At 39.8% G+C, this 13,766-nt stretch overlaps 1 protein-coding gene across 4 annotated transcripts in view; it reads left to right on the top strand.

Annotated features, from left to right (window-relative positions):
• ATP10D (ATPase phospholipid transporting 10D (putative)) overlaps nt 1-13,766 on the top strand; it is an 82,109-nt gene that overhangs the window by 33,738 nt on the left and 34,605 nt on the right. For all 4 annotated transcript variants that reach the window (XM_064486908.1, XM_064486919.1, XM_064486904.1 and 1 more), the window contains exons 9-10: nt 93-345; nt 9,893-10,131. In XM_064486908.1, coding sequence (XP_064342978.1) covers nt 93-345; nt 9,893-10,131 — 492 coding nt within the window. The remainder of the gene's footprint in view (nt 1-92; nt 346-9,892; nt 10,132-13,766) is intronic.

The following is a 13,766-nucleotide window of genomic DNA, read 5'->3' as shown; positions in this document are numbered from 1 at the left end:
AGAATTTTAATATCTTTGCGACTTATCCAGCTACATTTGGTTTATCATCCTTTCTTTTCCCCTTTAACAGTTTTTAAATTGGTTCTTCTTAGGTCTTGATTCCCATTTCTCTCTACGTTTCCATTGAAATTGTGAAGCTTGGACAAATATACTTTATTCAGAACGATGTGGATTTCTACAACGAGAAAATGGATTCTACTATTCAGTGCCGAGCCCTGAACATCACTGAGGATCTTGGACAGATTCAATACCTCTTTTCTGATAAGACAGGAACCCTCACTGAGAATAAGATGGTTTTTCGAAGCTGTAGTGTGGCAGGTTTTGATTACTGCCATGAAGAAAATGGTAAGTGTTGGGTTTCTGAGAAAACTAGCCTTAAGATTGGTCATTGTTGCACCTACTTAAAGATTTGGTAATTCTGGCATAGAAGTGCTATGTTTAATAATTGGGTACTTAACTCCTCCAAATGGGCAATAAGCTTCATTGTTGTCCCTTTAAAATATTGCATATAGTTCCCTGTGTTATACAGTATGAACTTGTTGTTTATCTGTTTATTATATATAGTAGTTAGTATCTGCAAATTTCAAACTCCCAATTTATCCCTTCCTACCCCCTTCTTCAGTAAAAAAAAAAAAAAAAAAAATATATATATATATATATATACACAAAAAAAAGTTAGTAGGTAAAAAGAGTAGGTCAAAGAGTCTACTGCCATGGTTTCTTTTCTTTTTCTTTCTTTTTTCCTCCCCTGATTTCTCTAAAAGGAAAGTAAATTGCCGTTCCTTTTGTAGGTTGGGGGTTGGATATGGTGACAATGATATTACATTGCTGATACTTTTCAGAATCAAATGAAATTGTATGGACCATATCCCTGAAAAATATTTTGAAAATAATGCCAAAGGGATGACAGTCTCTCTGTTACCCCATCATTCAGCCCATGGTTATCCATTGGTTTTTGACTAAGAATGTCTAATTTAAGACGAAATAAGATGAGCTGACCTTCTGAGGCTAAGGAAGTAAATATATAAATTGAAAGTTTTCTTTAAAAAAAGAATTTCATTAATTTTATTGTTTATAAAAGTAAGTGTACTCCTATGGAATTAATTCTGAAAAGGGTCCAAGACAAATTAACTTAGAGGTTAACCACCATTAATAATTTGAGGAGACAGAACCATCCGTTTCTTTATGCATATTCCTCCTGTAGAGGTGAACATAATATTTGCACATTTCTCTTTGATAAGTTATAACATGTTATAGTATTGCTTTGCAATTTGCTTTTTTATTCAACGATGTCTCATGGGCTTTTTTCCAGGTCAGTCCATGACTTAACATTAGATGCATGGTATTGCATTGTATGTGGTCAAGTTTAGTTTGCTATTGTAACAGTACTTAGAATGAACGTCACTTATTCATTCAGCAACTATTTTGTGAACTCCTAATGTGTAGCATGAGTCCTTGATCTTATGTAGCTTTGAGTTTAAGACAAGAAGATAGACAGGGTTAAAAATTGTGATATACAAAATAAAATTCATCATGCAATATGCATTTTTGTATGTACATATTTGTGCAGTTAGTTTTATAATGTACTTGTCTAGAATTGGTATTGCTAGACCCAGAGGTCTAGATCCAAATTTGCTAGATCCAAATTTCCTACAGAATTTATCTCTAAAATACTGTGCTAATTTACATTCTCACAACCCAGAAAAATAATACCTATTTTTCCCACCCAGCCATAATGGGATGAAGTTACCCTTTTTAATTTGTGTGAGTTTTGTAGACACAGTTAGCACTTCATTGTCTTAATTTTTCTCTTATTAGTAATGAGATGTGTAACTTTTTATGTTTATTGGCCATTTGAATTTCCTTGGTAAAGTGGTCACATCTTCCTATTTTACAAATGAGGTTTTCTTATTCTTAGGAATCTGTAGGATGGTTTTATCTATTAAGGCCGGGCTGATGTTCTGTTTGTGTGCCCCGGTCTAGGTTGTCTGTGGCCAGTGTCCGTTTTCCTCGGTGCACTTGTATTGAACTGGCTGATAAATAATTTCAGTATTAACCTTGATATTATTCTTTTCCTTTATATGTAGCAAATATATTCCTGGTTTGTCATTTATCACTGTATTAGTTTTCTACTGGTGCATAACAAATTACCACAAATTTAGTGGCTTCAGACAACACAAATATACCATCCCACAGCTCCTGTGGCTCAGGATTCAGGGTGCAGGTGGCCCTGTCCTCTCAGAGCCTCTCACCAGGCTGAAATCTAAGGTGCTGGTCAGGGCTGTGATCTTATCTGAGGCTCAGGGTCCTCTTCTTAGTTCCCTGGTTTTGGGGTTGTCGGAGTCTTGAGGCCGTAGGACTGAAGTCCGTGCTTTCTTGCTGGCTGTCAGCCTGGGGCTGTTCTGAGCTCATAGCAGTGGCCCACTGTTCCTTGCCGTGTGGTCTCACCACAGCATGGTGGTTCACTTCTTCAAGGCCAGTGGTGGAATCTCTAGCATTGCCTCTCTTACTTTATGGAAGTCTTGACACCTCTTTTTACCTGACGAGGTCACATCTACTTAGGTGGGTCTTCTTTTACATTAACTCAGATTCAGCTGGGTAGGGACTTGATTACACCTGCCAGATCCTTCCTCCTTTCCCGTGTGACATCATGTAACCGTCACAGAAGTGAGATGCTGTCATACTCACAAGGTATGTACACCAGGCATGGGCCGGGAATCTTGGGGACCACCTTAGAATTCTGTCTACCACAGCCTCTTAACTTTGCTTAGGGTGTCTCTTATGAGGAGTTTTGCATTTTTATTAAGTCAGTCTTGTCAATTATGACTATTATTAAGGTTATGAATATTATGATTTCTGCCAGTAGTGTTAAACTTAGACATCCACCCTGCCCCAAATTAAATATTTATTATACTATATTTTCTCTTAGGTACATATATTTTTAAGCCAGCTTTTGTTGTTACTTATGAGTATGAGGGATAAAATGTTGAAGATTTATCATATAATCACTATACAAATGTGAAAAATCATAAGTCATATTGGATATGATATTCTGCATTGATTCATCTTCTTTATTGCATTTTTATTACAAATGTATTATTATAGAAAATTTTAGATAAGCCAAAAGAGGAAAATTTAAGTGCTATTAATAACCCCACCAGAGTGGGCCACTGTTAACACTTTAGTGCCTTTTTTAAGTCTCTTTTTCTGTACACATTAATATATATATGCCTTTTAAACAAAAATCAGCATGCTTTTACTTTCATGATCATTTTTCTTAAGACTTTATCATAATCGCATTCCCCTTCTCTCCTTATTTTTCTAGTAGTTTTGCTGTATTACATTGTAATAATTGCCAAAATGTATGTAACTAATCCACCATTAGCTTAGGTTGTCTGCAGTCATTGGTGGTGGTAAACACTGCTGCAGTGAACATCACTGTAGCTAAACCTCCACGTCCGTTTGTGAGATTAATGTTTTCCAAAAGTATCTGACTATGGATACCTATATTTGAGAAGTGTCTTCTAGTAGTAATGTTGCACAGAATATATGGTGGGAAGCACTGAATTGTGTTTTTTGTATTTCTGGGATTTTATATACTGCATCTGTAGCATGGGAGAGGGCTGCTATTAGCCCTCTTAGAAAGTCCCTGAATATACACGCTTCTTCCCAGGAAGGACTTCTCTTCTGTGGTCCCTCCTGTAGAGAAGATACCGAGACTGAGAATCAAATGCCACCCACACTGAAGTATCATTGATGAGATACCTGTGTGTGAAACAGGGAGTGTTACCCCCCCTGCTCCAAGAGGTGCTTGCTTTGCCTGTGAACACCTCTGTACCATGCATGCATCCAGAGCTCCTGACCTCTTGTCTATAGTGGTTGAAAAACAAGCATATGTACACAAACACACGAGCATTGTGCGCGCGCACACACACACACTCTGAATGCTGAAGGAGGTCATGATAGGAGCCAGTTCTCCACAGAACTTAACCCTGAGACATTGTTTCCACTACAGTGGAAATTAGTTCAGCCCTTAGGATATTCTGGCAAAAGAACTGCCTAGGAGATGTTTCCATTAAAAAAAAATGCTGCTGGGAAATAACCCCTTACCTGTTTGCAGTTGAACTAAACACATCAGACGACATCATTTCTTGTTTTAAAACCTCACAACGTAGAAATTTGGTCCATGGACTAAGCGTCATCAACACCCAGGCATGTATTAGAAATGCAGAATCTCAGGCCCCTCGTTAAAATTCCAATTAAAATCTTCATTTAACAATATCCCCAGGTGACTTACAGGCATATTAAAAATTTCATAAAAACTCCTTTAAAAGATTACTGAAAGATAATGGCTTTTTAATAATATACTTTTTAGTTTAGAATAGTTTTAGATTTACAGAAAAGTTACAAAGTTCTTTTTGAGAGTTCCAGAACACTCCCTTGCCCAGTTTCCCATCATTAACATCTTACATTAGTCTTAAGATACATTTGTCATAAGTAATAAACCAATGCTGATACATCATTATTAACTGAAATCCATACTTTATTCAGATTTCCTTGGTTTTTACCTGATAGATTTCTTCTGTCCCAGGATCCCATCCAGGAAACCACATAAAACTTAGTCATCATTTAGGTGCCTCTCGATTTGACAGTTTCTCAGACTTTCCCTTTTTTTGGATGACCTTAAGAGTTCTAAGGAGCACTATTCAGGGATTTTGTAGAATGTCCCTTAATTTGGATTTGCCTGCAGAGTGTCTTTGTGATGCACAGTTGGTGAATCTGATGTACATGGTGGAAGCATTTAGTAGTTTCCAAGAACAAGGATATTAGAAACAGGCCTTCTGAATCTGATTCTCATATTCACTGCCTACAAGCTGTGTGACCCTGGGCAGGTTACATAATTTCTCTGGGCCACGATGTAAGGATCAGTAATGGTGTCTACTTACTGGGTGGTTCAGAGGATGAGAGATGTTATGTAGAGGTACTTAGAGCATGGCATATAATAAACTCTTTTATAAGTATTAGCTGCTATTATTATTGTTGCCATAATTGTTGTCAAAATAAGAAATAGGCTTGTCTTTTGAGGAACTCATGGTCCAATGTGGGAGATAGACATGAAACCATAAAAATACCTTTTTAAGTGTCATATGATTAAAGTCAGTGTTCTCTGCATGTTGTTTTGATTTTCAGGCAGTCAGTTTTAGAGGTGGACTTGCACTGATCAAGGTTTAGGGCTTGAAGGATATTGGACAAGAAATTCTTGGAGTGCTAGAAATGTACGAGGAATTAGTCTAGAGTAAGAGGTTTTGTATCAGGGATATGTGGTTGATACAGTTGAAAGAGGCTCAGCTTGAGTGTGCTGTTTAAAAGCAGGCAAAAGTTGAAATGCTGGAAATGTTCGGGGGATTAGTCCATAGCAAAATGTTTGATGGAAGATATGCAGATGGAACAGTTGAAAGAAGTTTATCTGAGTGTCCTGTGCTGTTCACCTTTGCTTTTGGCCTTTGGGAGAGCACATTTCCTGGGTGATAAATGTTTTGTTCCATCATCTCATGCTCATTCTTCTAGATATCAAATACATGTAAATAATAGGCCATAAACAGCTTACTGGATATTTGAAGAGGAGAATGGAAGAGAAGGCAGATGAGGGATTAAGTAAGAAAGAGAAATAAAGTGGCTAATCTAGTACCTAATGTAGTACCCACCTAAGACAGAGGAAAGATCACAGACTTCGGATGTTCCCTCTTAGGAGCTGGAAGGCAGGAATCCCTGTGCTATGCTGAGGCACTCCTGGAAGTAAATGGAATCTACTTTAAGGGACTCACTAAGTATCTTCATGATCATTTGGATAGATTTTGTTTATCAGTACAATAATAAACCTTTCCTTCTCGTACCCAGTTTTTAAACTCTCTTTTTTCCCCACTGAAGTAAAGCTCTGGTAGCTTTGTTTTCTGAGTCACATTATAACTTTACTGGTCTGTTTACTTCTCCTGGCTCTCCACAAAGCGACTGAAAGTTGAGTTCCTCCATATTTTCTTGATTTCACTGTTACAGTTCTACTTATTAAGCAGGTTTGTCCTACAGTTAACAGCTGAGCTCGCTGGCCTTACACTAACCACGCCGTTGCATGATGGCCGGTTTCCTTAATGATGGCCACGAGAAATGCCTGAAGCACAGCCTTCATGTTTATATATGTTGTGTGTATTTTAATTATTTGTTTTAAAATGGTATCACATCATTGATAAATTTCTTTAGCTACTTGAGGATTAATCAGCCTCAGCACTGTTGACATTTTGGGCTGGAACACTTCTCTTGGGGGAGCTGGCCTGTGCATGACATGGTGTTTAGAAGCATCCTTGGCCTTTGCACACTGCATGTGGGTAGCACTCCTCCCCCAGCTGTAACAACCAAAAGTGTCTACAGGCATTGCCAAACGTTTGCTGGGGTGCAAATTCACCCCTTGTGGAGAATCACTCGTATATACATATATACAAGTAACTGCTAAGGTCGGATAATGTAGTGGATATACAAACTGACTTTGGATTCCTGAAAATCTAAATTCACATCCCAACTCTGCCCCCAACTAACTGTTTAACCACGGTCAGAGTACTTAATCTTTCTGGATCTTAGTCTCCTCGGCTGCAAAGTGGAGCAGTGAGAGTTTCTACCTGATAGCATTATTTTTAAGATGAAAACAAAATATATAGGTATAATTAGATACAGTTGTTTATATAAGGGACTGATCACAGCCTTCACAGTCAGAGGCAACAGCCCTGGCCAGGTGGCCAAGGGTTATCAAAGTAAGGGAAATGTGAGAAAGGAAGGAAATAATAATAATAATAATAAATTAAAAATAAAGGACCTAGCAAGGTGCTTGATGAAAAAGAGGTACTTAGTAAGTGTTAATTTCCTACCCCATATCTTTCCCTTGATGTTAGGGGTATTTTATTCATACGTCTATTAATACACTCACTCATTATTCATATAATAAATATTTAAAGTACAAAACATAAACTCATTGAAATCAAGCAGGAGATATTAACCATGTGAAATAATAAGGAATAATGCATCTTAACTTTTTTGGCTATATTTAGAAACAGTATAGCATGAAGACTCAGAATGTCGGCTGTGGAATTTAACAGAACTGGATCTAAAACTGTATCACTTTTGTGAGATGGGGAAAGTTGCTTAGTTTTGATTTCTTTATTTCTAAAATGGGGGTATTAATGATATCTACCTCATAGGATTGTGACAGAGATTAAATGAGACAAATACCTGGCACATAGTAACATTCAGTAGCGCATGGATGCTCTGAAGTGGTATCAATGAGTGGTACAGGTGAGAGCCAGTACAGTTGCAGAGGTCTTCCTTGAGGAACTGGCATGGGAACTAACCCATTAAAGACGTTCAGGATTGATGCAAGTACAAAGGAAGAGAATGGGTATCTTAAGCAAAGGCACAGATGAGACTGGAGAACTTCACCATGTTTGAGGCACAATAAGTAAATTGGTTTTTGAAGCTGAAAAGTCATACAGGGATACAGTCTGTATATTTTAGGCAGAGACTATAATGGCACTCGTAGAACTGCAGAATTGGAAAAGATATTGAAGTCATGGAGTCCACGTTGTTCATTCTGCCGCTGCGAAAACAGAGCCCCAGAGAAGGCAAGTGACTTGCTGAAATGCGTAACTCTTTGGAAGAGTTAGTTCCAGACCCCAGAACCTCATGTTGCCTCTTAGTCTCCTTGTCCTTAAAAAATACAGACACAAATTACTAAAATAAATAGGATATGCAAATATTCTTTATTTTACAAATTAACTTGCTGAAAGCCATACTTTATTTAGTAGCTAGACCTGGACTGAGTACAGACAACTAGCAATCCAACAAGCGCGTATTTTTTTGATTGTCTACAGTGTACTATAGACCCTGGCCATAGTGATAAACAAGGCCCAGGTTCTCACAGAGCTTCTGTTGGAGAAAATCATCACAAAGAAATTACTTTAAATCAAGAAAAATATTAAATAGTGAGAAGTGCTTAGCAGAGAATTTAAATGTGGTGATAAGATATAGAAAGATTAGATGGTCGAGCAAGTCTTCTCAAAGGTGGAATATCAGAGCCTAGATCTGAATGGCATGATCTTTAAATTCAGAGGAAAAAGCCTTCCAGTCAAAGGCAGCAGCTAGTAGAGAGGCCCTAGGACTGAAATGAGCTTGACAATTTTCAGAATAAAGAAAGAAAGGCCAGTGAGGCTGGGATTTTAGTGGAAATGCAGAAAAGGAGGGGCAAGAAAGTTAGGTCAGTAGAGGCCAGATCGCTTTGAGTTCTATAAGCCAGGATAAGGAGTTCAGATTTTATTCTAAGAGAATTACGTAGCCACTGAAAAGTTGTGTGCAGGGAGTGGTCTGATCTGCTGTATCTTTTAGGAAGATCTCTCTAGCTACCATTTGAGGAGCGGATTGCAGAGGGGCAGGGAGACTAGTTATGAGGCTATTGCTCTGGTCAAATTGAGAGATGATGGCTTGGATTAAGGTGATGGAGATGGAGAGAAGTTGAGATACTTGGGATATATTTGGCATGAATAATAGACAGTTACTAGTGATGCTTTAAAAATGGGGGTAGGGAAGAAAAGACAAATCAAGGAGAATCCTAGATTTTTTGGTATAAATAACTAGGTAGATATTTAGATGCCATTTGCAAAGATGAGAAAGACCAAAGAAAAAGTAGGTTTGAAGGGTTGGGGGAGGAGAGGGAGCACCCTGCATTTACCGTATCAAATTTAAGATGTCCATTATTTATTTATTCAACGGGTGTTTATTGAGTAGCTATCAACCATTGTTTTGGGCTCTAGGAATATTGTATTGACAAAAGACAAAACTCTCTGTACTTTTGGAGTTTATATTCTACTAGATGATTCGAAAAATAAAAAGATGTGTAGATGGTGGTGAGTGGTGGGATAGGATGTATAATAAATAGTGTGGTTAGATCTGGGAAGTCTTCACTGACAAAGGGATACGATAGGAGACTTGAAGGAGGTAGGAGAGTGAGCCGTGCAGGTATCTGCTCGAAGAGCCTCCCCGATATCCAACTGGAAGTGTCAAGCAGAGAGTTGGATATATGCATCTAGATTCTAATGAGGGGTCAAAGTTGAAGGAACAGGTTTGGCGATCATGTGCACAGAGATGAAATTTCAAAGGTGAGACCAAATGACATCACCAAAGAAAAGGACGTAGTTGGGAAGGGAAGGAGCTCCTGCAGCAGTCCAATATTTGAGAGCTGAGGAGAAGAAGAGACAGATAGAAAAACTAAGATGCAGTAGCACTCAAGTAGGAAGAAAAACAGGTATACGTAGTGTACAAGAAACCAGAAGGGGACATTTTAAGAAGAGAATGTTGGCTATTGCTAAGAGTTCGTCTAAGATACAAACAGAGGCACTCAGTGGTGTCAGTAACACAGAGCTCGTTGACAGCCTTGACAAGAGCAGTGTCAGTGCAGAGACGGGGACAGAAAGCATTGAGATCCATCGAGGAGGTATTGGTGTATGTGAGAGAGGGGAGAGTGGTGAGGGTGAAGCCCTTGAGAACGCTGGAGCCGGGACCCAGATCACAAGCAGAGGGTTTGACATTCGAAGCTTTATCCGTAGTAGTGGGAGGGACACAGAGTTTGGTACAGTGCAGATAGGCTGGTAGATTCGATAATGGAAAAAGAAGGGCGTTCCTCTCTGATTGCTTCTACTTTTCTCCGTAAGGTAAGTGCATTAACTGTGAGTATTGGAGGAGTTTGAAGGCCAACTTTAAAAAGGGAGGAGATGGTGAGAAATAGTAAATGCCTGATGTATTCAACTTTCAAGTGATCCTTCTCAGGTAGTGACCCAGGGTGATTTTTATCCCTCAGCCAGGAGGTTGGAGTCCTATCAGGAAGCTGTCTCTGAAGATGAAGATGCTGCAGGCCCTCCCAGTGGCTCCCTCGTCAGTATGGTGAAACCAAGGGCCCCCAGCTGCAGGACAGTTCATAATGGGCCTTTGGGAAGTAAATCCTCAAATCATCTCACTGGGAGCTGTTCTGCTTCAGGAAATGGAGAAGGAGCCAGTGAAGGGCCTCATTCCAGACAGGCTGCTTTCAGTAGCCCCATTGTAAGTGTGAATGCGTGACTTGAATCTCGTATGTCCACGGTGAATAAGGAAGGAACAACCTTCTGATTAGAATAGAGCCAAACACCGCTGTCTTTTCTAGCTGGGAAGAGACTGCATAATTGCAGGTCAGTGTGATTGCCACACATTCCAGCTTCCTAATTCTGGAGAGAATTCAGTGTTGAGAAAGAGTATGTCACTTCTGAAAAAACATAATATTTCTGATCAGGATTGATCATGTGTGAGCCTGGAAAAGGCTGCCTTGGTTTGAGGATCATGGCTCCCTCTCAGAACCAGCAAACCTTACCGGAGGTATCTCATAGACAGGTAAGTATATCTGATTGATAGGGAAATTCAAAGGCCTTTTGGTATCCTCAAGGCCTTTTTTTATCTCTTTGTAATCTTCCCCCAAATCCCACCAAACCTGTGTCCTCTTCCCCATTCCTAGTCCTCAGAAGGTCATTTTTCTAATAGTTCCATATGAGAGCTCAACAGGGTGTGTTCTTGAATCCCAAGGAGGAGAAGAGAGAGAGGGCCATGTAGGAGATGGGAAAGAGGAAAATACTTGTGTGAAAGAATCAGAAGTCAAAGTTTGGCTGTACTTAAAGTTGCTTCTATAAAATTTCAGCTACCTCCCCTGCTCTCCACATTTCATTAACTATTGTGTTTTGCCAAGATGAGGATTCCCCAGCCATGAGATTGATAACCAGTTGGTGACCTCTTGAAATGGGTGACATAACAAGAACGAATTAGCCTTGGGGAGCCTTTGTGTTTCTATATTGAATTTGTGTATGAATCTCCTAGTAGAGATGTGATCTCAGTAGACCCCGGGGATCTCATTTGTCCTGGAAAGGGCTTGAGAGGAATCTGGCTCTTTTCAAAGTTCCAACAGATGTGCAATTTCAGCAACTAGGACGATCATTTCACCACCAGTCATCCAGGGCTTTTCTTAGCTCAGGTGTCACCTCCTTAGTAAACCTTACTGCTCACTAATCCAAAGTACATTCCATCCTCCCAACTCCTGTCTCACTCTAGAAGCATCTTACCTATTTGTTGATAGGTTAGTGTTTTGGATCTGCAGTCTCCCCCACCTAAAATACGAATTCCATATACCCAGAATCCCATCTGTTCTGTGCACCCCTCTCTCCTTGAGGAGTGCCTGACGCCACAGATCAACAATAAATACTTATGGAATGAGTGAGTCAGTTACTCAATTAGCAGAAGACAGTGACACAGTACTAGACACTGGGATACAAAATGAATAAGACATGCCCCCATTCCTCAGCTTTGTTCTGGGTAGAGGATATATTAGTAAGTAAAGATAATCCTGCATTAAAGATGCAGTCATGCTAGTAAATCCAGAGTATGGAAAGGACACAGAAGCGAGTGATCAACTCTAAGTGATGAGGAGGGATGAAAAAAGGCTGCACAAAAGAGGTAAAGCTTGATTTATGATTAAACTAATGAGTAGGGGTTTACAGAAAAAGAAGGAAGAGCACTGGGGCAGACAGCATGTAGCGTGTGCACAGGCTTGGAACCGCAGGGCTGGGGAGGACGTCATGTAGAAGAGGAGCTGTCCATGGTGGGTATTGGCCTTTGTCTTTTTCCTTCAGGTCTGTGGTATTTAGGAATCTGAGGAAGAAGACAGTTGTGTGTCTATATTTAAGTCAAAGTTGTCCAGATGGAGGCGTGAGTCCCTAAGACTGGAGTGAAGGTGGTGGTGGGAAATGAAATAAAAACAGGTGTACCTGTCCGGGGACAGGTAGAAGTAGGGGAGGAGCGGGGCGCGGTGTTAGAGCTCAGTCAGCTCGCTCTCTCACGCGCACAGTATCTTTGTCCCTTACTAAGCCTTGGGCGTTTTAGATTTTGCCTAAACAATTAAAGTGCGTCCTGATCACTCCAGTTTTAAAACAAACTTAATATTCATTATATAGTAAGGCGACCCAAAAGCTTTGTCTGACAGTCTGAGAGAGCAGAGAGGAGTCTTGGCCAGTGTTTGATTATTTAATTCTGATTTGTATTGGGGTAAAAAAAGAAAGAAAGGGGAGGGAGGATGACAGGGAGGAAGGAGAATGTGAAGTCTGCAGCCTGGTAGAAAGGGATAATATGAATGATGGTGGCAAACCTAAAATTTCAAATAGCTAGGTGTTACCTAAGATGAGGACAAAGATGCTGGACTCCCACCATGAAACAGATAAGGCTTAATTTAATTATGGGAAGTGGTCCACATTGTGCTCGGTATTCTGGTTAGGAGGATACATTTTCCCTGCATTAGGAAAAAAATAAAAATGTCTCTTTAAGGCCAAATGGGAGCGGTTTATGGATTTGTTTTCTAAAGAGTAACATTTTCTTAATGTTTCTCTGCCCCTTTCTTGATGGAGGATAAACCCAGCAAGTATTTGATGGTAACGTACGACAATAAGCTTGTCCATGTGCCAGGTACTGAGTTAGGGATCCAGAAACCTATAAGATAAGGTCTTTCCTTTAAAGGAGCTACAGACTTTGGGGAGAGAAGTACATACACATGCGATCATCTAAAGCAGGATGGTGTGGGCCTGGGTCTTGGGGTAATAGGACTTCAGAGAAGGCAGAGCTATGCATCACAGGAAGAAAGAGCAAAAGTTGATTTTGTAATAAAATGTCTCCATGAGGAAGATTTAGATCTTAGGAAAAACACCTGTGGTCTTACAGGTAAGAATTGCATGTGATAACTCTATACACTCTCCTCAATTCAGCAACGAAATATCTTAGTCACTAGGGATTAACTTATTTTAGAGTCACCAACTAAAGGGGAGGAATGTTCTATCCCCACAGCCTCATTCTGATACGGATCTTTCCTTAAATCTTCTTCTGGGCTCTTCTTTTATATATTATTTTATGATGCTTTTGGGATCTTGTATGGTCCTGAGTTTCTCAGATTTCTTCTGACGATACTTCTTATAAGCACATTGTTGCTGACCAGAGCCCCAGCTTTGGTCAGCTCCAGTATCTCTTTTTCAATTCTCCTGGTCACACACAGGTTCATAAATTCTCCGAATGACATATTAGATTGACTCAGGTCCATAGCATTTTTCACAAAGACAGAAATTATAAATCTTTCATCAGTCTTAGATTGACTTCAAATTGCAGTAGGGTCCTCATGTCCTGAAGCCAGTTATTAGTCAAGGTGGAGATCATTGCTACAATGAAAACACTATTTGCTTCTGAGGTCTCCAACTACTAATCATGTTCCTGAGAATAAATGTCTCTGAAAAAAAAAAAATTGGGAGAAGTCTGTGCATACTAGCTGCTTCTTGGAGATTTCCTGGTACCCATTAAATGCTCTTAGAGGTGCTGCAGTAAAGCGACCTGTTGAAACATTTCTTAAACGTATTCCAGTATGGAACTCTTTGGGGTTTTGTTTGATATCTATAAACGTTCTGAGAAGGATGCCTCTGGAAATGTTGCTCCAACTCATGGCGTCTCTCACTCACTAGATGACAGTATGATCACAGGTCTTCACCGACACCACGCAATAAGCTTCCCAAGCATCAAGCGAGAGAGAAGTGTTAGACTTTGCCACTTTCTTCTGCTGACTTTGGCAAGAAGATCCTTGAGGAAAGGGTGGTTCTCTGAGTAACTGAGGGCCAGCACAGGCA

Source organism: Camelus dromedarius, chromosome 1 (genome assembly GCF_036321535.1).
Source record: "Camelus dromedarius isolate mCamDro1 chromosome 1, mCamDro1.pat, whole genome shotgun sequence".
NCBI classification, from domain to species: domain Eukaryota; kingdom Metazoa; phylum Chordata; class Mammalia; order Artiodactyla; family Camelidae; genus Camelus; species Camelus dromedarius.
The sequence above is the reverse complement of the archived record's forward strand: the minus strand, read 5'-3'. Positions and strand labels throughout refer to the sequence as shown.